General features: G+C 47.5%; 2 protein-coding genes across 2 annotated transcripts in view; one reads left to right on the forward strand and one right to left on the reverse strand.

Moving 5' to 3' along the window:
* Positions 1 to 10,577, forward strand: part of elp2 (elongator acetyltransferase complex subunit 2) — an 18,324-nt gene extending 7,747 nt beyond the window's left edge. The window contains exons 11-22 of the mRNA XM_077008731.1: positions 2,509 to 2,640; positions 2,743 to 2,892; positions 3,075 to 3,266; positions 3,620 to 3,689; positions 3,814 to 3,912; positions 5,279 to 5,336; positions 6,509 to 6,581; positions 7,539 to 7,731; positions 8,374 to 8,495; positions 8,584 to 8,717; positions 8,933 to 9,046; positions 9,875 to 10,577. Of these exons, the coding sequence (XP_076864846.1) occupies positions 2,509 to 2,640; positions 2,743 to 2,892; positions 3,075 to 3,266; positions 3,620 to 3,689; positions 3,814 to 3,912; positions 5,279 to 5,336; positions 6,509 to 6,581; positions 7,539 to 7,731; positions 8,374 to 8,495; positions 8,584 to 8,717; positions 8,933 to 9,046; positions 9,875 to 10,052 (1,515 nt within the window). The 3' untranslated portion in view covers positions 10,053 to 10,577. The remainder of the gene's footprint in view (positions 1 to 2,508; positions 2,641 to 2,742; positions 2,893 to 3,074; positions 3,267 to 3,619; positions 3,690 to 3,813; positions 3,913 to 5,278; positions 5,337 to 6,508; positions 6,582 to 7,538; positions 7,732 to 8,373; positions 8,496 to 8,583; positions 8,718 to 8,932; positions 9,047 to 9,874) is intronic.
* A 126-nt stretch (positions 10,578 to 10,703) lies between these two features.
* gabbr2 (gamma-aminobutyric acid (GABA) B receptor, 2) overlaps positions 10,704 to 25,732 on the reverse strand; it is a 144,216-nt gene continuing 129,187 nt past the window's right edge. The window contains exons 14-19 of the mRNA XM_077008730.1: positions 23,008 to 23,118; positions 20,481 to 20,705; positions 19,777 to 19,959; positions 19,538 to 19,664; positions 19,054 to 19,171; positions 10,704 to 15,897 (exon numbers count right to left, since the gene is read on the reverse strand). Of these exons, the coding sequence (XP_076864845.1) occupies positions 15,735 to 15,897; positions 19,054 to 19,171; positions 19,538 to 19,664; positions 19,777 to 19,959; positions 20,481 to 20,705; positions 23,008 to 23,118 (927 nt within the window). The 3' untranslated portion in view covers positions 10,704 to 15,734. The remainder of the gene's footprint in view (positions 15,898 to 19,053; positions 19,172 to 19,537; positions 19,665 to 19,776; positions 19,960 to 20,480; positions 20,706 to 23,007; positions 23,119 to 25,732) is intronic.

Below are 25,732 nucleotides of genomic sequence, written 5' to 3' on the forward strand. Positions count from 1 at the left end.
GAGAAGGACTTTTGAGGGAGCCTAATGAAGCGATTTCAGTTCTCTGAACTACTGCTCTGGGCTCTTCTCTTCAGGTCTTGTCAGTAGACTCAACTCGCAGGCCCTACTGTGTTTCATAAAGCTGTACTGGACCAGGGAAATTGTGACTGATTTTTAAAGCTAAAGGCCATGGTCCTTTCCTCTCTAGCTCTAGAGCCTCCGTCATAAGTGTGCTGTCCGGAGCCACGCTCATGCTTCCCAGAACCCAACCTGGGTGGGGCTACCCCGTCCTGAAGCGCTGCCTGGGAGAAAGACCGCAAACAGCAAGTGACCAGCATCATTGTGGCTAATGAACACATTTAAAACGGAGAGCGGCCTCCATAATGATTAGCCTAATTGGCCAAATTTAGTGGAGAGCTGACTAGCAGTGGGGTGGCCAGACGTACTGCTGTGTAAAGTGGCCCCTGCTAATAAGTCCTGCTGGCTGCTAGCACCGCTGTGATCTTCAGCACGGCCACACCGAGGGTCTGTCGATCCTGAGCCATCAGCCACATGCTAATGGTTTATCAGCCCCAGTGGAGCAGTGGAGAGAGGTGATGAGGTGGAGTCCAATGAGCCTGGCTACGCCCATGCTCACTAAACGCCTAAGGGGGCCTGTTTTTAGCACGCCAAGCTAATCAGCCGATAGCATTGTGTGGTTTTTAAATGCCTCTTAAGTGTTGTGATTATGTAGTTAGATGAGTTTTGATCTCGTTCCTGAGTCCATGTGTTCCTTTATTGACTTTAAAGTAGCATCCTTCTGTCCGTTTTTATTTCCCGTGCACCTTGAAATACGGCGGCATGTGTTCTAAACCCTCTGGTGTGCAATAGGACATGTATATTGTGCCACAGATCCATATTGTTGTTCCCTCCATAAATAAGACTGATTACACGTTTTTGCTTGCAGGGGCCTGGCGTGATTTACGAGCCGTAATGTGGACAGAATTCAAAATCAATCCGGTTAATGTAGCATCGCCCCTGCACAATGGCTCACAGAGGCCCGTGCCACTCAAAGTGGAAGGCCCACTTTATGGTGGTCGTTAGTTCCGCCATGTGTGTTGGCAGGCCGGTCCTGTGAAGGGCATCCTTGCTCGTGGTAAATCGCACCAGAGAGCGCTGCAGATATCAGATGACGCGTGTTTGGCCCCTATAGGTGTGAAAGTGTTAATCTCACAGGGCCCCGGCGTCCTTGTCTTTTCCAGGCGATATTTCACGCGCCTTGTGACTACTTGAAGCCGGCTGTCTGAAATGCGCTTGGTAAATTTAAATATAAATAATGATAAAGATGTACAGCTTCTCTGCCTAGGGCGCATGTTTTGAGCGGCGCCGTGCGTCGCATGACAATAGTCCTCCGTCGGTTCGGTGGCGTTTACAGGCCGCAGCGGTGGACCGTCACACGGTGAAGGTCCTCGTTGGTCTTCACCCTTACAGCTGTGCAGCCCAAGCCCAGCCACACACCGTGTCTTCACGGCCACTCGTTTCGTCACTGAACTCCTTTTTTTTTTTCTTTTTTTTTTTTTTACGCCAGGAATTGTTGCCAAATGTAAATGATCTCAGTCAGCCTGCATTAGGTTGCCCCGGCGCGGTAATCGGCGCTAATGATCTTGTTTTATGTGATGTTAGTGCCTGCGCCTCGGCGCGGCCGGGTTCCTCCATTAACGTGAGACACTCCAGCAGCATTAAGCTCGACGCGGCCCAGACGGAAGCCCCGCTGCTGTGCCGCTCGTACAGTTTTCTCCGAGAAAATGAGCCGAGCGCTTTAGTATTCATTGCCCTGCCAGGTCAAGGGGCTTCAGCTTATACCTCTGCTGATGCGACATGTAACCAAAGCCATTTTCTGCCCACTGTTATTCAGTCCCAGGCCTCCATTTGTTTTAATGTCAGGTGAGGTGGCCGCGTGCGACTTCACATGATCGCATTTGATAGGAGCAAACAGGGTTTTTCTTTCTTTCTTTTTCTCCCGTTCCCTTAATAGCTTCTGCTTTGCATAATTTCTGCTTTAGCCTGTCCATTTGATTTATTCGAGTCCGGCATGTTCAATTTGTAACGTTGTTTAATAATAGATGGCCAAACTAAGATGGAGAACAGCTCGAGACTTCAGCCGTCGTGGGCCGGGATGTGTGGCTGGCTGTAGTGGCTCGTGTGACCAGCAGATTCATTCAGGCCACCGTGTGTTTACTGGGTCCCTGTTACTGTCAGCATGCGGCGTGCGCTGCTCCGCTCCCTCAACGCTCAGCCGGAGCCGTTCTGTACGGCCTTGAAGTGATTACCCATCATGGCGTTCCTCCGCGAGATCGTTCCTCGACTCTAAACAGCCTTGTGAGGTGGCCACTTGAAATGATATAAGCCTAAAAGGTTTTACTGTTTATCGATGTTCCATCCGGGAAGTGGCCACGGAGGAGATGCCGGGCGGGAGGCTAGAGGCAGGAGACGCAGCTGGGATGGGATTCAAGGACGAACACGTTTCTGAAAAGCACTGCTGGTCTTCAGGTACGTGTTGGCGAGGTGGGAGGCAACACGCTGGGATTCCTTGGCTGTCAGATGAGTCCCGACGGCTCCCAGATCCTGGCTCACGCCTTCCACGGAGCACTGCACCTGTGGCACAGAGAGCAGGCCCGGCAGGTGGGTCCCAGTTCTCACGCACTCCTCTCAAAGTCACATTTTCAGAAAGTAAATGAAAGTCCATGACGCAGCAGAAAGAGAAGTGAGAGTCGTCTTGCGCAGGGGGAATGGAGGCCCGGAGTGGCGGTTTCGGGACACTTCAACGCCGTGCAAGACCTCAGCTGGGACCCGCAGGGAGAGTTTGTCCTCAGCGTGGGCTCAGACCAGACCACGCGGCTCTTCACAACCTGGAAGAGGAAAGACTGCTCCCAGGTTTACAATTGAACCTCAGTGCTGTTTGAATAATTAAAGAGAGGTTAACTAAAAAGAATGAAATAACTCTTGAGAATTAAAGAGAGAGACAAAGTACAGCAGACGCTCTTTTTATGTCCCAATTTCTGGTTTGTCCGTGCCACTGTATGTATGCGTGTGCGTATGTGTGCACGTGTGTACAGGCCACATGGCACGAGATCTCCAGGCCCCAGATCCACGGCTACGACATGCAGTGCGTGGCCTTGGTGGGGCGCTTCCAGCTGGTCTCTGGAGCAGATGAAAAAGTGCTGCGTGTGTTCAAGGCTCCACGTAACTTTGTGGAGAACTTTGCCAGAATAGCGGGCATCCCTCTGGAGCAGCTCATGGCTTCTCACGTGAGAATTCACAATTCACTTTCCTCTATTCTTAGAAACTTAATTATGTTACATGGATGTTCTGAATTAATTACACCGTTCTCTCAGTATTTCAGTATGGAGTGTCGCTGTATGCGTCTCTCCGATAGTTAAATATGAGATTCTAATTAAGATTCTTTATACTGTACTTAACCCAGTGTGTTCTGTTCCCTGTGATCATGGTTGTGGTTTCGCTGGTATCACGAAAATGTTGGGAAACAATTCACCACAGTAGTCATTAAAGTAACGAGTGCAGTTGTGACCATGCGTTATGGCTAAGTGGCCAAATCTGAATGTGATGTGTCTTTGTGATGTTTGTGTCTCTGTGGTGTCAGGACACATCACGGCTGCCGGAAGGAGCCAGCACGCCTGCCCTGGGCCTCTCCAACAAGGCTGTGTTTCAGGGTACCTGCTCTTGGTTCTTCCTGCGGTTCTGGTCTGCTTAGCGCGCCCACGTGGCGCTGCTCGCTTTAGCGTTCAGCAGGATTGGAGGCTCTCTCCTCTGAAGCTTCTGTTTTTCGATCCACAGGTGATCTTGTGACTCAGAGCACCCAGGAAGAAGGGGCGGATCTCAGCAGTGTGTCTGACCAATACAAGGAGTCCTCCTTCCACCCCCTCCAGCTAACGGGTATACGCAGTCATCCACCCACTGCACCTGCAGCAAGGATGGATGTTCTGTATTAAAGACACAGAAACACAGTCCTTTTGCTGGTCCCCCCGGTCCTTATGCACCCCCTGTTGTGAAAGACTCGAGTATGCTTCTCTCTGTGCTCAGTACGTATGAGGACAACAGTCTCCATAGTAAATCCCTGACTGAAACAATCCAGAGCCAGGGCCTTGGCCTTGAGTGCGCTGCTGAGACAGGGGTCAGATCTGGGGACTTCAGTGTCCAGTCCACCGGTCAGTCCTGTTCCACTTCCTGGAGCTGAGGCTACGACGGCTTCCGTTAGTGACCAGAGATTAACGGCCTTCCCAGAATCAACCAAGTGACTGGATCATGAATCAAAGCTTCTGGAGACGAGTGTTATTACTGGAATGGTGCGTGTGAGGAAGAGGAGGAGGAAGGGGGGAGTTAATGGTGGGAGGAGGGGTTTATCCTGCTCCTGCTCCGGGCCAACAGGCAGATGCTGTCAGTATGATTGAAAAAGCTCCTTAATCTGAAATCATAATTAGAAAGAAGTCTTATATAATTGCAAAGTTAAAATATTGATGACTCTGGGCTATGAGGAGTGCAATGAGGCTGTTCTAGAGTTGTTAACAGAATAATGCCACTCTCTCCCATGCTTTACACACACACACACACACACACACACACACACACACACACACACACACACACACACACACACACACACACTACTTTCTTTTTTCTTTCTTCCCTTCTGGAGGCACAAAGAAGGGAATAATAAGAGAGAAATGACAAGCCAGGACTGAATCAAATCCAGAAAAACTAGTCAGCTTTCAACTCCACGGCGGTTCAGATTGGGCACGTCGCGTATCCGTGTGTGAACAGAGAGAGGCGTCTCACAGCTCGCATTAAGGAAAGCAAATTTGATTTGCTGCAAATCTGAAAACTAAGAGCCATTGAAAATGGCAGAGAAAGCTTTCATTGTTGAAAATGGCTTTTGAGGTAATTGGTGCAAGATTGTTTTGATGCTGAATAGATGAGTTTGGGGAAAATAGAGAAAATGTATCTTAAAGTGTTTACCTTTTTTCTCCCAATATATATTTGGAGTGTGTGTATGTGTGTATGTGTGTGTGTGTGTCTGTGTGTGTGTGTGTGTGGGAGTGTGTGTGTGTGTGTGTGTGTGTGTGTGTGTGTGTGTGTGTGTGTGTACATGCTTGTTTTTGTATCTGTGTGACTGTACAAGTGTGTGTTGACACAGACATGCAGACAAACTCGTTCATGTTTGCATGTGTGTGTGTGTGTGTGTGTGTGTGTGTGTGTGTGTATGCATGTGCATTCATGTGTGTTTCTATGTCTGTGTTCCCAGAGCCTCCACCAGAGGATCATCTTCTCCAGAACACTCTGTGGCCGGAGGTCCAAAAGCTGTGAGTGTCATCTATTCTCATTGAGGCCTGTTTAGCACTATTGACCCAGCTGGAGAATGTGCTGCCCATGTGCTCACACCCAGGAGCGGCCTGGCCAGCGGTACTAATGCACTGCAGGAGTCCATCCCAAATGATGAGTAGTGGGGTCGGTCCCGGCACCTTCACCCTGTCTGCCGTGACAGTAGGGAAGATAAATTCAGCTCAGCTTTATTACAGAGACGTGTTTTTCCCCCTCTCTGTCTCTCCGTGTGAAAATGAAAATGCAGTACGCGGAGTTATTGGCTCAGTGGGTTCCTGAAAAGTCCCACATTCCTGCTTTAATTCCAATGCAGCTTCTGTCATCACAAAATTGGCCCCATTTGTTCCCTGAGTTTGCTCCTTGGTTTGAGGTCTCGTGTGGGGGTAAACGGAGAGAGCACAGTGGCTTACAGGAGGAATGGGCATTAGAATAGACATTATCTCTCGCAGAAGGAATCGACACTAGCCTGTTGCATTACTGGTGTGCACAGAGGCAGGTTGACTAGCCAGTGCAGTATTGCAGTTCTCCTAATCAGCTATGCTAAATCAAATCTTGAAGCGATTAATTAGATTTATATCAACAGGGTATTTATAGAAGGGTTTTCACATTATGCAGATATTTTTCTCAGAATGATATAAAATAAATAAAATTATGTTTGTTAAGTGATGTAATTAGTAGCTACCTCCTCGTGGCTCATTTAGGTTCCGTGGGCCTTTCGGCTGGGTCGAGTCGTCCGGGGAGCCGAGGGTTCGCCTTGGCTGGGTTGCGTCTGCTGTAGCTAGCAGTTGTAGCTAGCAATTGTATCTTCGTCTGCGCCGCTTTCTGGGCTGGTGTAATTCCCGCTCTGGAATGACTCGGCAGCTGGTGTAATGGGTGCCGTGGTGAGTGCCACCCTGCCCCTCACAGCGAGGCGCCGGCTGGTGCCCCCCCCCCCCCCCCCCCCCCCCCGGACAGGCAAATGGCCTGGGTGCAGCAGTTTTGTTCGGGAGACAGAAGTGACAGCAGAACCTCCATTAACATTCTCTCTCTCTCTCTCTCTCTCTCTCTCTCTCTCTCTCTCTCTCTCTCTCTCTCTCTCTCTCTCTCTCTCTCTCTCTCTCTCTCTCTCTCTCTCTCTCACTCTCACTCTCTCTCTCTCTCTCTCTCTCTCTAGGTATGGTCATGGCTTCGAGGTGTTCTGCTTGGCGTCGGACGCAGCAGGGACGGTGGTGGCCTCCGCATGTAAGGTAGTGTCAACTCTACAAGCCACGAGTATTTAATTAGCTCATGGGGGTCTGTGGGAACTACATTCACACGGCGCCCTTTTCCTGCAGCTGCCTAAATCCCCACGTTTCTGTTCGTGAGAAAATAATTGGGTTGATTAAGGGGTTTATGTCTTTCTTGCGTATCGGATAAACAGGTTCACTTTCAGAGCCGGTCTGCACATTTGCAGCCTGCCCTGGATGAATGGACTCCCCACCTATTTCTCTACCCCGTTCCTGAGACGCTGCTCTGTGTTAGTCACGGTGCTCAGGAGTGATTGCCTCTCCAGAAGAGGAGGCTCCATCACCGATGCGGAGCGCGACATGCTCTCGGAGAAACCTGGATTCCTGGCAAGCAGGACTCGCGTGTCGTGAGAGATTTTCACAAAAGTGGGCACTTAGCGTAAATTAAGCCTAAATTCTACCAAATATTTTCTCACACTTCCCCCTCAGCCGACGCTCTCCGCGGGGACGGCGCCGAGCTGTTGTCAGGCAGCCCCTCGTCTCGCTGCACTAACGAGCCGCATTAAGGGCCGCCGCAGGTCGGGCAGGGCGGTCTCTCCCCGGCTGCTGTCTCCCGTGGCCGAGTGGGCGGGGTCACACTGCCGCGGCCGAGTGGGCGGCGTCACGCTGCCGCGGCCGAGTGGGCGGCGTCACGCTGCCACGGCCGAGTGGGCGGGGTCACGCTGCCACGGCCGAGTGGGCGGGGTCACGCGGCGGCAGGGCGGCTGGAGACCACCGAGGGAGTAAAGAGGAAGCATGGTTCATGGGAGTTGATCACCTTCTGATTTAGTCCCGTCCACTTTAAAGGTGGTAGATCACAGTGGATCCGGTGAGCGTGAGAAGCGCCGTGTGCTCGGGGTGCCCTGTTTGTGAACGCAGCGGGCGAGAACCGACCCGCCACGCCCTGGCCCGCTGCCACCTGCCTTCTGTCGCCCGCAGGCGTCCAAAGCGGAGCACGCGGCCATCCTGCTCTGGAGCGCCACCTCCTGGAAGCAGCTGCAGGCGCTGGCCTGCCACGCTCTGACCGTCACTCAGATGGCCTTCTCCCCCGACGGACGCCAGCTCCTCGCCGTGTCCCGTGACCGCACCTGGTCGCTGTGGAGACGTGACGACCCCGGCCCGGACTCTTCGGGTAAGGTTTTTCACAGTGTTGAAAATCCGTACACACCTACACCCGTACACACCTACACCCGTACACCCCTACACCCGTACACCCCTACATCTGTACACACCTACACCCGTACACACCTACAGGCTAATGAGTTAACATTCACTGAACAGAGGCCGTATGGTCTGGGCTGCTTGCGCTTAAATAAATAGTTGGGCGTGTGTGTGTGTGTGTGTGTGTGGGTGTGTGTGTGTGGGTGTGTGTGTGTGGGTGTGTGTGTGTGGGTGTGTGTGGGTGTGTGTGGGTGTGTGTGGGTGTGTGTGGGTGGGTGGGTGGGACTGTGTCTATGAGTCCGGGTGTGTGAGAACGTGACATTGCCTCCGCTACATTCAGCCTTGTTATTGGCTGCTGTGAGCTGGTGTTGCCGGGGCGTGACGACCTGGCTAAGTCAGTCACGCTGGCCCGCACCGTCGATCAGCGCACGCCCACAGCGTAGCTACACGGCAGCAACCTCTCAAGGAGATCCACAGCCTAGCTCACCAGCATACCAACAAGCAGCCTTCGACGACACTGCTCTTCGGAGGAGGCACAAAGCAGTGACCCTGTCGCAGAGCGGCGAGACGGGGGAGTGATTTATGATGCGTTTGATGCGCTTGTCTGTTCCAGAGTCCTGCTTCTCCCTCCACGCACACACCACTAAGGACACGGCGGTGCACACCCGCATCATCTGGTCATGTGACTGGAGCTTTGACAATAAGTACTTTGTGACGTCGAGTCGCGATAAGAAGGTGATGTACACTATTCGCCAGAACTGCACCACGCAGGGCTGCGAGTTCAGATCTGACATTTCCTTTGCCTCCTCGCCTGTGGCGCTAGGTAATAATCTGGGGCGGATGTGACGGTGGTGTTGAGGACAAGGGCGGACCGTATCGTCCCCGATCCTCCATCCTGGACGTGGGGGACTCTGCTACTGCCGTGACCTTCTGCCCTCTTCTCCTCTCAGACAGATGGTATAAGGCAGACAACAACATCTTAACCTTGTCATTCAAAATGGCTGCTGTTCTGGCTTCTTGTGTGACCAAGCAGAATTCTTCATTCACTTCCATATCTATCTTTAATACTTCAGATAATCCTGAAGTATTCCTGTCTGTAGACAGCAACCAATGAGTTGCATGTATTGTGTCTGTTTTGTTTCTAAAGTGCTGCATGTTTGCTGGTTTTCTAGCTACCTCTTGGCGGTGGGTCTGGAGTCTGGGCGGATCCTCCTGTATAAATGGCGGCCGGATCAGGACCTGTCTTCCGGATCAGACTGGAGCAAATGTGTTGAGAGCGATCCCTCGTATCCTTTACTGTGCCGGGCTCAGCGCGCTGGCCTCTGTGTGCCGGGCTCCACACACCGGGCGCTGTGCACCCTGGGCCCCGGCCTGGACCGGGCCGCGAGATCCCAGGGCCTCTAGCACTTTCCACAAAACCTATTTGATCCAATTACATGTGCTTTTGCTTGGTCTGCTAACAGCTTTGCTAGTGTCTGGTCTAATTACATGGCTCTCACGGGAGTCAAAGTGGCCTGCAGCTATGCAGGCTGCTCCAGCCGACTCTGGGCTGACCACCAGTGGCTGGCAGCAGCCGGGGCTGTGTGAGAGTCCCCTGTGCTGGGCTGGGCTGGGCCCACCGAGGAGGCCCCAGCAAGGGCCCAGCCTGTAACTTGGCTTCCCACCACTCTGCCTTTTCTCTCACACTGGTCTCTGGTCACACTGCGTACGTCAACCCTCTGCCTCTGCTTATTCAGGCATTACGTGTAGAACCTCTGTCAAAGCTTTTTTTAATCTTTAATTGTTCAGGTTTTTTAAAATATTTTTTTAAAGACGGAGCAGTGAACAATGAAAATGCTTTTTTTTTGTGTGTTGACAGTTTTGGTAAGGTAAAATTTTCTCTGTGCTTGCATTTATGTGGATTTGTGGGTGTGTGCGTGCACGTCTATGTTTTACATGTAGATATATCTGCTCTGCAAGGTTCTGTGTGAGCGGAAACAAAGGAGATGGTAGTAAAAGGTGTTTGACCATAAGTCAGGGCTGGGAGGAGTGAAGATAAGCAGAGAGGCAGGGCGGAGGGTCTGAATCGTGTTAGTCCCTCCACGCTGCTTTCCTTGACTGGTCCTGCTCCACAGCCAGAGCCACACACTGATGGTGAAGCGTCTCCGCTGGAGGCCCCGGGCCGGGCGGGCGGGACAGCCGGACGGGGACGAATGGCAGAGCGAGAACCCCCACCACGCCTGGCTTCAACTGGCCAGTGTTGGAGCTGACCACGCCCTCAAAATCTTCAACATCCACAGCCTGGCCCTGTAGCAGCTGACGACCCTCTGCCTTATGCTACACCACCCACACTGTCCACAGTGGGTTGAGTAAATTATTTAATGTTGAATATAAACCAACTAAATGGATTGTATCATAATAAACTCTTTTCTACAAAAAAAAGCTTCTCTCTTTTTGAAGGGAATGATTCGGCAAGCTTGCACCCACAAAATAAACAAAGCACAAAAAAACAGCTTTAAAGCTGTTTAAGGCTGAAGTGCATGAGTTCATATGGATCCTCAGAATGATACAGAACCTGCCGGGTCAGGGACTGCCCAGCCGGGGCCCGTCCACGCCGGGACCATCCAGGCTCCTGTCTCCCACTGACGTGCAAAATATCTGAGGGCTTAATGGAGCAGACGGCCCAACCCTGATGGCTCCACACACCGCACCCTGTTTGCCATGAAGCCCCTTCATCCTCAATCATTGATCAGCTATGATGTACAGAGAGGGACGTTACAGATTCATGATCCTCGTCCTGTATGTGTGAGAAGCAGAATCAAATGCTAGACTGTAAAACAGTAGATCTCTATTTTTTATCTATTGAAACAACTGGATGTTTCAGCTCAAATCAGAAAGACAACCAATTTTTTATTTTGATGATTTTATTATTAAAAACATTTTTTGCAATAATTTAATAAAAATGTAATGATTTCCATGCAGTTTAAGGGTACAAGAATATGAAATGAGCACATCCACTGATTTTAAGAGCTCCTGTGTGTGTCTGTGTGTGTGTGTGTGTGTGTGTGTGTGTATATGTATGAGTGTGTGCACGCGCACTTGTACAAACACACTTATCAGGACAGTGGTGGAGCACAGAAGTGTACACTGGCAAAATTACTGGATATAAAAAAAAAGACAAAAGTTATGAATCCTTTTGATCTTCATGGGCACCAATGTGTGAAAAACATAACCAGAACCAAAACATGTCTTCCAGCACATCATAAATAGTTCCAAAGAGTGATGTGTAAACTTTGAGACAGCACATTTTCACAGAGTGGCAAACAGACATACACACTCACCGTCAACATTCTGGCATTTTTTTGTCATTTGTAATGTCCCCCCACTATCATAGATTAATACCTCTACAGAAAATGTGTTGTATACATTATATACATTAGAAATAGTCCTTTGATCTTTTGGAGTGTTGGAGAGGCCATTTTATTCTTAGACATGGTCTGGACAGACACACACTAAGTTACCCCCCAAAAAGCCTCTGATAGTGCAGGCTTATAAAAAGGTGAGTCTGTTTGCCCCAGTAACTGTTGTACAGAGTTAAAAGATTTGTGGGCAACCAAGATTTTCACTTTTAACTTGGTTCCAGAGTTTATTGCCTGTAACAAGAACACACTATAAATCGGATACCGTGCTGCAATTTTTGAACCCATGTGTTGGTGGGTAAACGGCGCGTTGGATGAATATCCATGTGCATTTGTAAGCACACATGGACACATTTGGTGTTGAGTGTTGTGTAACACTCCTAAAACAAAAAAGAGCAACCAGTCAGTCTTTCACTGATAAAGTCACAGTTTTTGTCATTGCAGGGATCAACGACATTGTGTTTGTCTTGGATTCAGAGGGTTCTTATCCACAGTTGATCCAAAAGATACTTTAGTTTATTTCAAACAAAAACATCAGTTGTTTTTTCCCAGTGACCCCTGTGCAAACCAGTTCTGCTAGTGTTCGGGACATTCTGCCTGCAGTCTTCACACGCCCAGTCTGGGACACCAGATGTTGACCTTGAGTTTGCTTTCACACTCCTTTTCAGGGTAACAAACATATCTGTCCAGACAGCTTCTAGCTAATTATTATATTATATTATTGCCACTTTCATAAATGCTATGTTGTGCATTTGTTAGAATTTAGTAAGAATCATTTGGAAAATAAATTTTACAATATGTGCATAGAATATTATGTATGGAAGTGACAAAAATGTAGATTAGAAAATCAGGTCTAAACATATTGCGGCCCTTCCACTAATTATAATCTAATATAATCATTATAATCAAACCCCTTCATAATGCATCATCATCTCTTTTTATTCATCACCACTGATGCAAAATACTGTGATAATTATGCTGGGGTAATGTTGCATTTTGCAACACTGTGGCTTACAGGTACACGTAAATCACACAAGTCTCTGCCCAATAACCTGCACTTGCATGACTCGACTATTTACTGTAAAATGTGGATGTATAGTCTGACTTGATTCAGATGAGAAATGTTGAATCTTATTGGATACATCCTAAGACTATAGGAACAGAGCTTACACTTAATCATATTTGCACCAACCAATAATAACCATGGCTAATTAAAAATAATGAGGAGTTATTGGTGACATGGAGAAAGGATCATTTAATATTAAATCTTCCTTGAGTTTTATCTTCTGTTACAAAGGAGGGAAAAAAAACCATCCGCTACAAAATACCCTTCAGCATTTCCTGTATTAGAATGAACAGATTCTGAAGTTAAGGGGATTTTAACTTGAATACCAGTCCTTCTCTCTGCTGAAGTTCATGTTCATATTTGGAGGCATCTGGCTAGGTTAGCCCAGCAGGGACTGTGTCTTTCTTTGCCTTCTGCTGTGCTATAGTTCTACAATGAAAATGTGTTTATGGTGCTGAAAACCAGACATTCTTAGCATAGCACTTCAGCATAAATAGCTCCAAAGGTTTTACCCTGCAAAAACGGTGAGGATGACTTAGGAATTTGTCAGGTGAATATCAGTGAGCCCTTTCATGACATCTGTTTCAGTGAACTTTCGGACTTCTTGAAAATGTGGATAACAGAAGAATAAAGCAGTCCAGGTATCCCAATTTGTGGCCTCTTCTAAAAGCCAGCGATTAACCTTGCTTGTGCCGAGAACTCACGGAAGCTTTGATAGGCCTTTGACATGTACCATCAGCCTTCTTAGCTTTAGCCAGTATACACCAAGGAACCGGAACTGGGTTGCTAATCTAGAATCCAATTTCTCTTGATATTTAACCATTAGTCATGAAAACAGATCCTATGCTCAGATGCTGTAGGTATTCTAGGCATCGTGTGTCTATTTCTGTCTGCATGTTGTAGGTGTACAATACTACTGTGGGTACTGTCAGCAAAACTGGCTTGAAATTGTGGAAACTACTACCCAAACGAAGTCTATTCCAGTGTACAAGTATGTGGTATACCAAATGAACAAAAAGGAAAAGGTGACATTTTCACTCCTTACGTTTGGCGATTTCACGTGAGACTTGTGTTCATTTCATGCCTCCTTGATAAAGTATTTGAACAAATCTAAATAGTGATTTTGGCAGTACTTTCAAATGTCATATAAGCAAATATGATAATGAATCTCTTGAGGACAACAAAGAGTCCTGTAGATCATGGTTACCAAACAGACTGGTGAAGGCCAAGGGGCCTTGGCATTATGGTTTGCCATAAAGGTGTTTAAAGGTATTTTTCACTGTGATTTGTTTTGGACTGTTAGCATATGTTCTGCTTGGATATTATCTGAACAAAAAAACCATAGAGCTTACGTTTCTAGTAATTTTGACCTTTGAACACTGAAGGCAGTAAACCGAATCTGTGAAAGAAACCCATGATGCATCATCCTTCGTCATACAGTTACAGGTGTATTTCTTTGCTGTTCAGCACAAATTCCACAACGTCCTTCAGGCTCCAAGTGCATGACAGGCACAGCATTCAACAAAATGGACAAAACGGAAAGCCAAGACACCAATAGTGAGATATCTGCAGAAAGGAAAATGTTCTCCCAATGGATGGTACTTAGCTTATTCCAACGTTTTGTTTTCTGAATACAATTCCTTGAATTGTCTCGGTATAGGATTACAAAAAAAAAAAAAATCGTATGACAACAGCTATATGCCTATTCTCCATATATCTGTGAGACATTTGTGCAAAGTTCACAGCACAGAGTTACATTTCTATAGCAACGATGAGGTATGTTCACTGTTGCTAAGTGCCAGGTGACATGTTTCCCAGTGCCACTTAGGGACGGGTGCGAAAGCCCTCCTGGACGTCAAGGCTGTGATTTAGTCCTCAGTGTGAGCGAACAACGTGCAGCTGACGGCACACTCTCCACTCAAGTCCCTTTTGGCTCAAGCTACAACAAGATTCGCAAGATGTTTACTCTGAGCAAAACTTGAAAAAGGAAAAAAACAAACAAACAAAACCCCCTAACTCAAGGGCCAAAGTGATCTTTCACTCAGCTGACCACTTTAATCTGCTGAAAGTAGATACGTCCCAATATTATGCTGTAAATCTCTAACTGCTGTTTTCCCCATGTGTTTCATCTTTCCAGCAGTCTGGACCCACCCTGTTTTAACAAGCGGGCTTTCTACAAAGACACATTTTGGGTTTTTTTCGTGTTTGTTTTTTGGTTTTTGGTTGGGTTTTTTTGCTTTCAATAAACACCATCAAACCTCTTACCGGGTCTCTTGTGTTTGGAGCTGCTGGGTGTACATGGCAGAGATGTGTTTCCGCGCCAAAGTCCTTTCACAGTCAAGGACAACCACTCAGGCTTCAGAGGAGCGATCTGTCCAACCAACACTCGTGTTGGACCACAGTCTCAATAAGAGAAGGCCCACAAGTTACAATGGAAGACGGGCTGTCTGGACCTCACCTACTCTTGTCTGATCGTAATGCTCCTTCACTTCCATGTTTGTTCTCGTGAGTGTGTGAGCTCACACACAGTTTTACAGAGGTTCTCTCTGTTCTAAGGTCTCTCTTCTTGTACTGAGTATCCTTGCATTTATCAAACTTAGCTGTTTTGAAGCAAAAGTCTGTGTAGCAATTTTACCATGTGTTCAGATGGGGTTGGTCTGATTTTTAATGTAATTTTATAAGGAAAATCTATATGGTGCAAATCTAGCATTGTAATAAATCAGCAATGAATTTCTCTTCACGCACAAGAACTCGCTTCTGGTGCTGTGTGACATTTGCTTGTTAGCAGAAATTACAATTACCTCATTATCCACACCATGAGTGTCCACTTACATAGCGCCAGTAAAGTCAGAACAACTTTGAAGTGTCTTTTCTGTTTTGTCAACAGTCACTTTCTTAAGTTTTAAGAGGCTATTTTCTGGAGTGCCCAACCTTATCCGAATCCTACAACCCAAGTAATTCATTTCACAGCGTGTTGAGAGCTTTGCTTTGAAATGGAGCATGGTATTTACATGACCGCTAGCGTGGGGAACAGGATGAGGTCCAGGTCAAGGCCTGGATCGCCGTTGTCATGGAGCCCAGCAGGTACTGAAGTCTGACAGTGGGTCCACACGTTTAACAAAAACAAAGGATGTTTGGAGAAAGACCCTCTGTAGCAGATAAGGCCAGACCACAGCCGGAGTCCTCGGGTGCTTCTCTCTGCTGTCTGCACAGGGGAGTGACGGTGGTGGTGGTGGTGGTGGTGGGGGGGGTGTCTTGGTGGGCACCGTGGGTGTGCTAGGATATCCGTCTCCCCCTCTCACAGCCGGAGGCTCCGTTCCGCTCTGACTTAGACATAGATGGTGTGGTGGGAGGGGGGCTTGGGGTGGGGGTGTTGGTGGGGTCATGGATGTATGACAAGTAGGACCACCCCCAGGGTCACTCACAACACTTCCGTTAATTGCTGATGCGGCTCAGTCTGTTGGAGACAAGCGGAGATCTCTTCCTCAGAGTGCGGACTGGGTGTAGGACTCACAGGCCAGAGACCATGACCCTGTAGGAGGGGGGCATGTGTCTGTGGCGGGGGCTGGAGGCGGGGCTACTGCTGGGGCTGCAGCTGGCGTCCACCCCTCCTATGGAGGGTAAATAGGCATGGTGCAGAATAGGCAGCTGCAATGAGAGCCTGCGCTGTATGCTGTGGACACAGAGGACACAGGGACATCACCGCTGAGGCACACCAGAGTCAGGGACATCGCAACGCACAGACACCTCAGGAACACCAACCATAACAACAAATTTAGACAAATATTCGGATTAGGTAATTGCAGTGTTACATCTGGTTGTCTGGTTTGAGGACAACCAATTGTTAAAAAAATAACAGCCATTATGTTGCAATATAGTTAAAAATGAAAACAACTACTTTTGCAATATCTATGTAATTTAAATCATTTTTCCCATTGTCTTTCTTGCACTGGATCATAATGTATGTTGATTATATTTACAAAAATGTGAACTTGTCTTTGTGCAGGAGGGAGACAAATTACAGCTTTTAAACTTCAGTGAGCAGCATTGCTCCAAATGTAAAATAAATACAGCCAACGGTGTTCTTCAACGAGCCCCCCACACACCCCGCAGGGGGGCATAAGCCGCCTTCTCCTGCCCTGCCCACGGCCCTGCGGGTTCCCTGATCTCCACGTCCCCACATAAAGCAGGCTTCCTGTCTGAGCCCAGTGCACGTCCCCGCTCTGGACCCCAACAGTGTGACATGCTTTCAAATCAATTACATAATCTAAATACCAGTTGCATAAATGAAAAGGCACACACACCCACACACACTTTTTCCAGCAGACTTTAAGACTGGCATTTCTGTAAGTAAAGCGATTGAATTACGTGTTGACGCTTCCACCGTTCCTTGGAGATTTGGTGAGGTTGAATGGCTGCGCTCATCTTTATGCATGTGCAATCTCTTGAATTTTAATGAAAACTAGGCAAAACATAAAGAAAGTAGGGCAAGTTTCGTCTTGTAGGACTGTGTTTCATCCATCACTATTTAATAGTGTTCTACTTTAGAGGGGCTTTTAGTACGTTGTTTTTTAAGGTTTTGCTGAAGAGTTATTACTCATGCAGACTTGGATATCTCTATGTTGATTTATCGGTTGATGTGGTTGCAACTGGACCCCATGCTTGCCGACTGCTGCCCTGTCCTGGGTCTCGGAGGATTGCTAGTTTGGAGTCTTGCTCTGATCAGCAGAAACAGAGCAGACGCTTGCAAATATTCATTCTTACTGTTGCTTTTTCCCTGATTGGTCAAAAGTCACTGGCCAATGGATTATATTGGGTCTTTATCAGTAGGGATTCATGATGCATTTAAAGGAATGTGTTTATATACATATACACTCACTGGCCAACTTAATAAGCACACCTGTTCAACTGCTTATTAACGCAATTGTCGAATCAGCCAATGACATGGCAGTAACTCAATGCATTTAGGCATGGAGACATGGCCAAGACGATGCATCAGTTCAAACCGAGCATCAGAATGGGGAAAAAAGGTGATTTAAGTGACTTTGAATATGGTATGGTTGTTGGTGCCAGACAGTCTGGTCTAAGTATTTCAGAAACTGCTGATGTACTGGGATTTTCACGCACAACCATCTCTATGGTTTACAGAGAATGGTCCATAAAAGAGAATATATCCAGCGAGTGGCAGTTCTGTGGGCGCAAATGCCTTGTTGATGCCAGAGGTTAGAGGAGAATAGTCAGACTGGTTCGAGCTGATAGTAACTCAAATAACCAGTCGTTACAACCGGGGCATGCAGAAGAGCATCTCTGAACACACAACACGTCGACCACACTGGGTGCCACTCCTGTCAGCTAAGAACAGGAAATTGAGGCGACAATTCACACAGGTTCACCAAAATTAGACAATAGAAGATTGGAAAAACATTGCCTGGTCTGATGAGTCTCAATTTCTGCTGCGACATTCGAATGGTAGGGTCAGAATTTGGCATCAACAACATGAAAGCCAATAAGAGTACGGTGGCATGTTGATGAAAACGTGAGAACTGAGTCTGCTCCCTCGGACTCAGAGCAAACATGCATGGGCATTGGGAAAAGTATTGCTCTCCTGTGAGTATTCCTCTCCTTTGAGTATTCCTCTACCACTCTTCCTCCACAATGAAAGTTCCTCTCCTGTTCTTCCTCTCCTATGAATATTGCTCTACTTTTCTTCCTCTCCTATGAGTATTGCTCTCATGTGAGTATTCCTCTCCTATGAGTATTCCTCTCCCGCTCTTCCTCTACAATGAGTATATTTCTCCTACTCTTCCTTTCCAATGAGTATTTCCCTCCTGCTCCAATGAGTGGATTTTTGGCTGGGTGCTGACCGGGCGTGACTTTGTCTCTCTTAGGTCTCATTTCACTACAAACTACCATTCAAACATGGGGTCAAGTCACTTAAAACCCCAATGAAACCCCAGAGACCCCTGTGTGTGAGCAGTGAGCCACAACCAGGCCTTGACACACAGCAATACTGTTCAACATAAGACCTTCTGCTTTCTACACATAAATTGCTGTGTACCTGCTCAGCATGTGCTATGTATCTGATGTGTATCTGATATGTATCCGATGTGTATCTGATGTGTATCTGATGTGTAGCTGCTGTATGTCTGATGTATATCAGATGTGGATCTGGAGTTCTGCTGCAGGCCTCAGACAGTAGCTACTGCGAATCAGATTACATATCTAAGGGTATCTGAAACACTTAACAGTGTCCTTGAAGATAGCTCGTAATACCTGCCTGACTTCTCTGTTAGGAATCTGTAATTAACACACCATTAAAGATAGCTCTGAGAAATAGGACTGTACACTCTTTATAATAATTTGTTAAAACTAAGTGCTCTTCCTCTCCTACGAGTATTCCTCTACTACGAGTATTCATCTCCCATGAGTATTCCTCTACTATGAGTATTCCTCTCCCATGAGTATTCCTCTCCTATGAGTATTCCTCTCCTATGAGTATTCCTCTCCTACGAGTATTCCTCTCCCATGAGTATTCCTCTCCTATGAGTATTCCTCTCCTATGAGTATTCCTCTCCCATGAGTATTCCTATACTATGAGTATTCCTCGCCTGTTGTCCTGCCTGTTTTCAGGCCTCACTGCTTCATTGCCTGTTGTACATCACAGCATATGTGAGGTCTTTGTCTCCTCCCTCTTTCACTCACCCTCAGGGTTAATCTCAGCATAAAGGCCCTTTGTCCCTCTCTAATCATATCAAAACATTCCAAAATGAAGGTATTATTTTGGAGTGTAACCTTGTGTCAGAGTGAATGAAGGTGCCAAACCACTCACTGTTCTGGTGAGTTGATGTCCTCTAGGGGGCCTCTGTTTATTCGAGATGGATCCACAGATCCCCACTGTGCTTGGGGCTTCTGCTCCAAATGATTCTTCAGAAGAGACTTCTCACCATCTACAGCAAACCAGTGTTAAAATACAACTTCAAATATCACCCCAAAGTTTTTCAGTCACTTATGTTAGGTAATTTCCCCTTTTTAAATCCATGTAAAGGTAGTTTCAGGAGAAAAAAGAAAAAACTCAGTCAGAGACTGAAACCATATCAACAGAGATGCTTATGGTATTGGAAATGTGTTATTTGTATTGCACCTGGCAACACAGGCTCGTCTTCTCTCTCACACTAAGAGAAGAAATAAATGTCTCACTATGACATCAGTCACCATCTGATCAAATGGTCTGTGACAAACATATATGTCATGTGGATCACATTAGATCAGCACCATCCCCCCCCCCCCCCCTTCACCCCACCCAACCCCCCCACCTTTGCTGTCTGTAAAGTTGCGTATGCTCAGGATATTGTTGTCCTGGTAGTGGTTCTGCTTGATGTAGGGGGTCTTCTCCGGAGTGTCCTGAAGCTGCATGGTCACCTCCTCTAACTCCTTATCCAACTACACAAACACAGAAAGCATTCCACATTAAGAGCGTTAACGGCACTACTTCAGCAACGGACCAGAGGCCCATGTCCATGGAGCCGCAGTTGGGCTGGCGTGTGTCATCTACCTCTGTGATCCTCATCCTGAGGCGATGGTTATCCGCCTGCAGGCCGTCCAGGCGGGACGTGTTGGCCTGGTTTACACTGGTGACTGAGGTAGATGTCTTAGAATCTTCCTTCTTCTGATTCTGGGTGAACTTCAGCCGTCGGTTCTGGGTGGCTGCATCTGGGTTTGTCCTCATTGTGATTAGCTGAGAGAAAAGATATACTTGACATTTTAGGTAATGAACTAAACCCTGAAGTAAAGGCTTTCAGAAATTTGTGATCTTATTCAAAAATGTTTAAAATTGGCTGTCCTACTCAACCCAACACTCAGCTTACATTAAATACATAGAAACAGTACATAAAGAGCCAAAATGTGTGTGTGTGTGTGTGTGTGTGTGTGTGTGTGTGTGAACACCTTAGAACTCCAATTCCCATAATCCCCAGTTTCAACAGGTAGAAAACTGGAAAACGTATCCTCTGTCTCAGCCAGTTGTCTACCTTGATTACCATCCTTGGAGTGTTCGGCTGTGTATTTAAACCACCTCTCTGACTACAGTCTTTGCTATGTTTTGCCATGGTTCAACCCTAGCAGTTCTCCTATGGTGTTGCCTTTCACACTTTTCTGAACCAGTCCGACCCATTCTATGTCTGGCAGGAGAAGGTTTCTTAGATGGTGTAAGGAGCTGACCTCTGCTGTCCTGGCTTACTGTACGGCACGGCTCCTCACCTTTGGCACGAACACGAGGCAGAGCGTGATGGTGCTGCAGAAGATGATGACCAGGGCCACAATGCAGAACTGCACATTGGGCTGGTCGCGCGTCAGGAAGGACACGGCGGCGCCGATGATGCACATGATGCCCACGTTGTACACGCTCATGCCGATGTACTTGCTGTCGTTCAGGGCGGGGATGCTGACGTTCCTCGTCTCCCAGGCCAGGAAGCATCCAAACAACTGCACACATGTGGAGCGGAATGAGCAGAAGAGCTGAAGTGATCCTCTGGGACCTGAACAGAACCTTTCTGGGGCAGTGGGCTTGCTTTGATCAGATCAATAGATGTTGTTTTGATGAGGATCCTTAAAACAGACAATAGTGACTAAATGTGAACACAGACTAACAGACTAACCAGGCTAACTGCTGACTAACCAAGCTAACCAGACTAACCAGGCTAACTGCAGACTAACCAGGCTAACAAGACTAACCAGGCTAACAGGACTAACCAGGCTAAATACAGACTAACCAGGCTAAATGCAGACTAACCAGGCTAACTGCAGACTAACCAGGCTAACCAGACTCACCAGGCTAACTGCAGACTAACTAGGCTAACCAGACTAACCAGGCTAAATGCAAAGCACTGGGGGATGGCAACTGTGGGGGATAACTGGGAAAAGAGACTGGGACTAGGTGAACGTGATAATGAATAGACTGGTGATTGGGAGCAGGGAAGTGGTTGTGAAGCATGACTGGGGCTGGTGTGAGTGGGACCTGGCTGGGTTCCTGGCTGGCTCTCTTAGGTCCCATTTCACTTTAAATCCTCAAGTTGAAACTACTATAAACTACCATTCGAACATGGGGTCAAGTCACTTAAAACCCCAATGAAACCCCAGAGATCCCTGTGTGTGAGCAGTGAGCCACAACCAGGCCTTGACACACAGCAATCCCGTTCAACATTAGACCCTCTGCTTTCTACACATGAATTACTGCTCAGCATTTGCTGTGTATGATGTGCTGATGTGTATCTGATATGTATCCGATGTGTATCTGATGTGTATCTGATGTGTAGCTGCTGTATGTCTGATGTATATCAGATGTGGATCTGGAGTTCTGCTGCAGGCCTCAGACAGTAGCTACTGCGAATCAGATTACATATCTAAGGGTATCTGAAACACTTAACAGTGTCCTTGAAGATAGCTCGTAATACCTGCCTGACTTCTCTGTTAGGAATCTGTAATTAACCCACCATTAAAGATAGCTCTGAGAAACAGGACAAAGCAATCTAACACCATACACTCTACATACTGTACACTCTGATAATTTGTTAAAACTAAGTGCATTTAACACAATGTCTTTTGTCTCTCTCCCTCTCTCAGTATAGAGTGTACCCCATTTATATAGCATGAAGTCTCTCTCTCTCTCTCTATCATTTTTTCATGTTAGTACTGAATTATTTACTGACCATGCTGGCTATGTTGGATGTTTTCAGACATACAAAGGTAAGATCAGGTCACGTTGTCATTCACGTATGCCACATCTCATCTCAGTTCAACAGCTTGAACTTGCATGACAGTACTTGTCTGCCTTTCCCCAGTGGTATAAGTAATGTGGAGAGACAGAAGGACTACAGGTGTGTGTGTGTGTGTGTGTGTGTGTGTGTGTGTGTGTGTGTGTGTGTGTGTGTGTGTGTGTGTGTGTGTGTGTGTGTGTGTGTGTGTGTGTGTGTGTAGAAGAATGGCACCTCAGCCGACTGGGGGAATGACACATGGCACCATTAGAGCATAAAGAATCAAAGCTTCATGGCCATAGCTGCAGAGGCAGACGCAGGACAGCTCTGCCTCTGCAGGACAGCTCTGCTTCTGCAGGACAGCTCTTACTCAGCAGGACAGATTACTCTTCCTCCAAAGTAAAGGCCCTCACGTTGGCCAATTAAATACCTGCCATTTTTTTCCTGAAGCAACGTACACAGAGCTGTTGCATGATGGAAAGGTTAATTGAAAGATTGCCCTTAGAGAACAGCAAACCCATTCATTACAGACTTAAGTAAAACAGTTTTGGATATATGAATTTAGGTGTAGGTTTGCATAGTCTCTTAAAACATATTTTCCAAGAACGGCCCTGCTGTGTAAAGACCTTGTAGCACCAAAAGCCCTTGACATGACCTTGAAAGGCAAATACTCATATCAGCCAGGACCTCACTGAGGTACAATAATGGTAAACTGATAAGTATCCTCACTAACAATAGGTTGTGATATTTCATCTTCATTATACTGCAGTCTGTTCTTTTATGTATATGGTAGTCAGTCATATTCACCTTTGTTGGCACAACCATGTGACTCCATGAGTGATTTGAAAATCTATGGCTTAAAAAAAACTAATGGCTAACCTTTCAGAACTGAGATAAACCTTTTGCCATCGCAACACAGTCAGACATCAGTGCTGCCAGATAAAGGTTGAGGAAGAGGCCAAATTTGGTGATACTGCTGCCTGAGCTAGCAGATGGCAGCCTTACTTCTAGAACGTTCTCACTTACCAACTTACCATAAGGAGACCTTTGTAGGCATAAACAATTCCCAGCCAAATGGTCATGTGTGTGTTCTCACAGTGCTCCAGAAAGGGCCGGATTGCGATGTCCCGCCCTTGAGGGTCCGCCTGTGGGGACATAGCGGGAAGATGGACATGAACTATTACCACCACCAGAGGCAATAATAACAACAATAACAACAACAACAATATTAATGATAGCTGCATGATGTGAGCATTTTAAAAACAAGAAAGACGGCATGTTTAGTACCTGTCACACCATGAGAGTCAATCTCTTTAAACACCATACATAATAAAAGGAGCAACTGGTTTTGTCATGAACCCTAAAGCCCCCCAGAAATCCTCCATCCTTTTATGACATTCAAACAGGCATGAAGGAGGATTAATTATTACCCATTATGATTGTTGAATTCATGGCTGCACATGGCATGCTTTTATTATGCATCTCACTCAGACCCCTCACCTCCCACGCCAGTGTCAGTCACAGGTGACTGGAAGTACATAGAAGTGCACCAGGCAGCTTGGAGCTCTATAGAAACGGGTCATGTGTGTCTCCCCCTGCTGGGACACCGCTTGCTGGGATTTCCAAAAGACCATGTTAATAAGCCAATTACTGCCGCCGGACGTCAGAGGGGTAATGCTGATAAACAATGCGAATTTATGGGTAAGCAATTGCATGTATGACATGTTTACAGCTGAGTAATGCAAGCAGACTGGTGTGGCAGGCAAATCTTGACTGGTGTGGTAGGTGAAGTGGGACTGGTGTGGTAGGTGAAGACGGACTGGTGTGATAGGTGAAGCGGGACTGGTGTGGTAGGTGAAGACGGACTGGTGTGATAGGTGAAGTGGGACTGGTATGGTAGGTGACGTACGACTGGTGTGGTAGGTGAAGCGGAACTAATTTGGTAGGTGAAGCAGGACTGGTGTGGTAGGTGAAGCGGGACTGGTGTGGTAGGTGAAGCAGGACTGGTGTGGTAGGTGAAGCGGGACTGGTGTGGTAGGTGAAGTGGGACTGGTGTGGTAGGTGAAGACGGACTGGTGTGATAGGTGAAGTGGGACTGGTATGGTAGGTGACGTACGACTGGTGTGGTAGGTGAAGCGGAACTAATTTGGTAGGTGAAGACGGACTGGTGTGATAGGTGAAGCGGGACTGGTGTGGTAGGTGAAGTGGGACTAATTTGGTAGGTGAAGCGGAACTAATTTGGTAGGTGAAGCGGGACTGGTGTGGTAGGTGAAGCGGGACTGGTGTGGTAGGTGAAGCGGGACTGGTGTGGTAGGTGGAGCGGGACTAGTGTGGTAGGTGAAGCGGGACTAGTGTGGTAGGTGAAGCGGGACTGGTGTGGTAGGTGAAGCGGGACTGGTGTGGTAGGTGAAGCGGGACTGGTGTGGTAGGTGAAGCGGGACTGGTGTGGTAGGTGAAGCGGGACTGGTATGGTAGGTGAAGTGGGACTGGTATGGTAGGTGAAGCGGGACTGGTGTGGTAGGTGAAGACGGACTGGTGTGATAGGTGAAGCGGGACTGGTGTGGTAGGTGAAGTGGGACTAATTTGGTAGGTGAAGCGGAACTAATTTGGTAGGTGAAGCAGGACTGGTGTGGTAGGTGAAGCGGGACTGGTGTGGTAGGTGAAGCGGGACTAGTGTGGTAGGTGAAGCGGGACTGGTGTGGTAGGTGAAGCGGGACTGGTGTGGTAGGTGAAGCGGGACTGGTGTGGTAGGTGAAGCGGGACTAGTGTGGTAGGTGAAGCGGGACTAGTGTGGTAGGTGAAGCGGGACTGGTGTGGTAGGTGAAGCGGGACTGGTGTGGTAGGTGAAGCGGGACTGGTGTGGTAGGTGAAGCGGGACTGGTGTGGTAGGTGAAGCGGGACTGGTATGGTAGGTGAAGCGGGACTGGTGTGGTAGGTGAAGCGGGACTGGTATGGTAGGTGAAGCGGGACTAGTGTGGTAGGTGAAGCGAGACTGGTGTGGTAGGTGAAGCGGGACTGGTGTGGTAGGTGAAGCGGGACTAGTGTGGTAGGTGAATCGAGACTGGTATGCTGCTGCTCTGCTCCTTCTCAAGCATGCCTGTGAAGGAGAGGGCAGCTTAACTGGGTTCCCCTTCTGTGCGCTGGGTCTAAAAGTAGCCAGGCTGCAACCCACTTTTCTGCTGTCCCACTTAGGGAGCCCTTCAGGGTGCCATGGGTGCAGGCCGTCCTCAGAGGCGCACCGTGTGGCACAGTGAGCCACCCTTCAGCTCTGCCCATCCCGCTGCTCCAGGCCTGGCATGCCAAGGGCAACCTTTCATTCGCCCCCCTGTCTGAGCACATCTATGCGACAGAAGGCTTGCATTCCGCTTCTGAAGTTGACTTTAGAAAAGTGTCTGAGCGAGTGAAGTAGGACAGTCAACAGAAGAAGCACTATTTATACACGAGGAAGAGTGTGGACATGTAGCTCCACAACAGGAGAGGTGTCCTGGGTGTCCAAATCAGCGGACAGGCTGCGTCTCTTAAAAAGACATGTTCAGGTGTAAAAATAAGACATTAGTTCTTGAATGCTTCCCAAGGCCTGGCCAAAAAGAATTAGCAAAAATACCTGGTGTGAGAGAAATGAAGTTTGTTACATCCCTCAACTACCCCTCAACTACAATAAAATAAACTACCTAGTTTACCTAGTTTATTTAATAAAACAGATCAACAATGCAATACTGCTCCTGATACTGTTGTTCTCAGACGTGGCAATGAGATCAT

Source organism: Brachyhypopomus gauderio, chromosome 6, assembly GCF_052324685.1.
Source record: "Brachyhypopomus gauderio isolate BG-103 chromosome 6, BGAUD_0.2, whole genome shotgun sequence".
Classification (NCBI taxonomy): domain Eukaryota; kingdom Metazoa; phylum Chordata; class Actinopteri; order Gymnotiformes; family Hypopomidae; genus Brachyhypopomus; species Brachyhypopomus gauderio.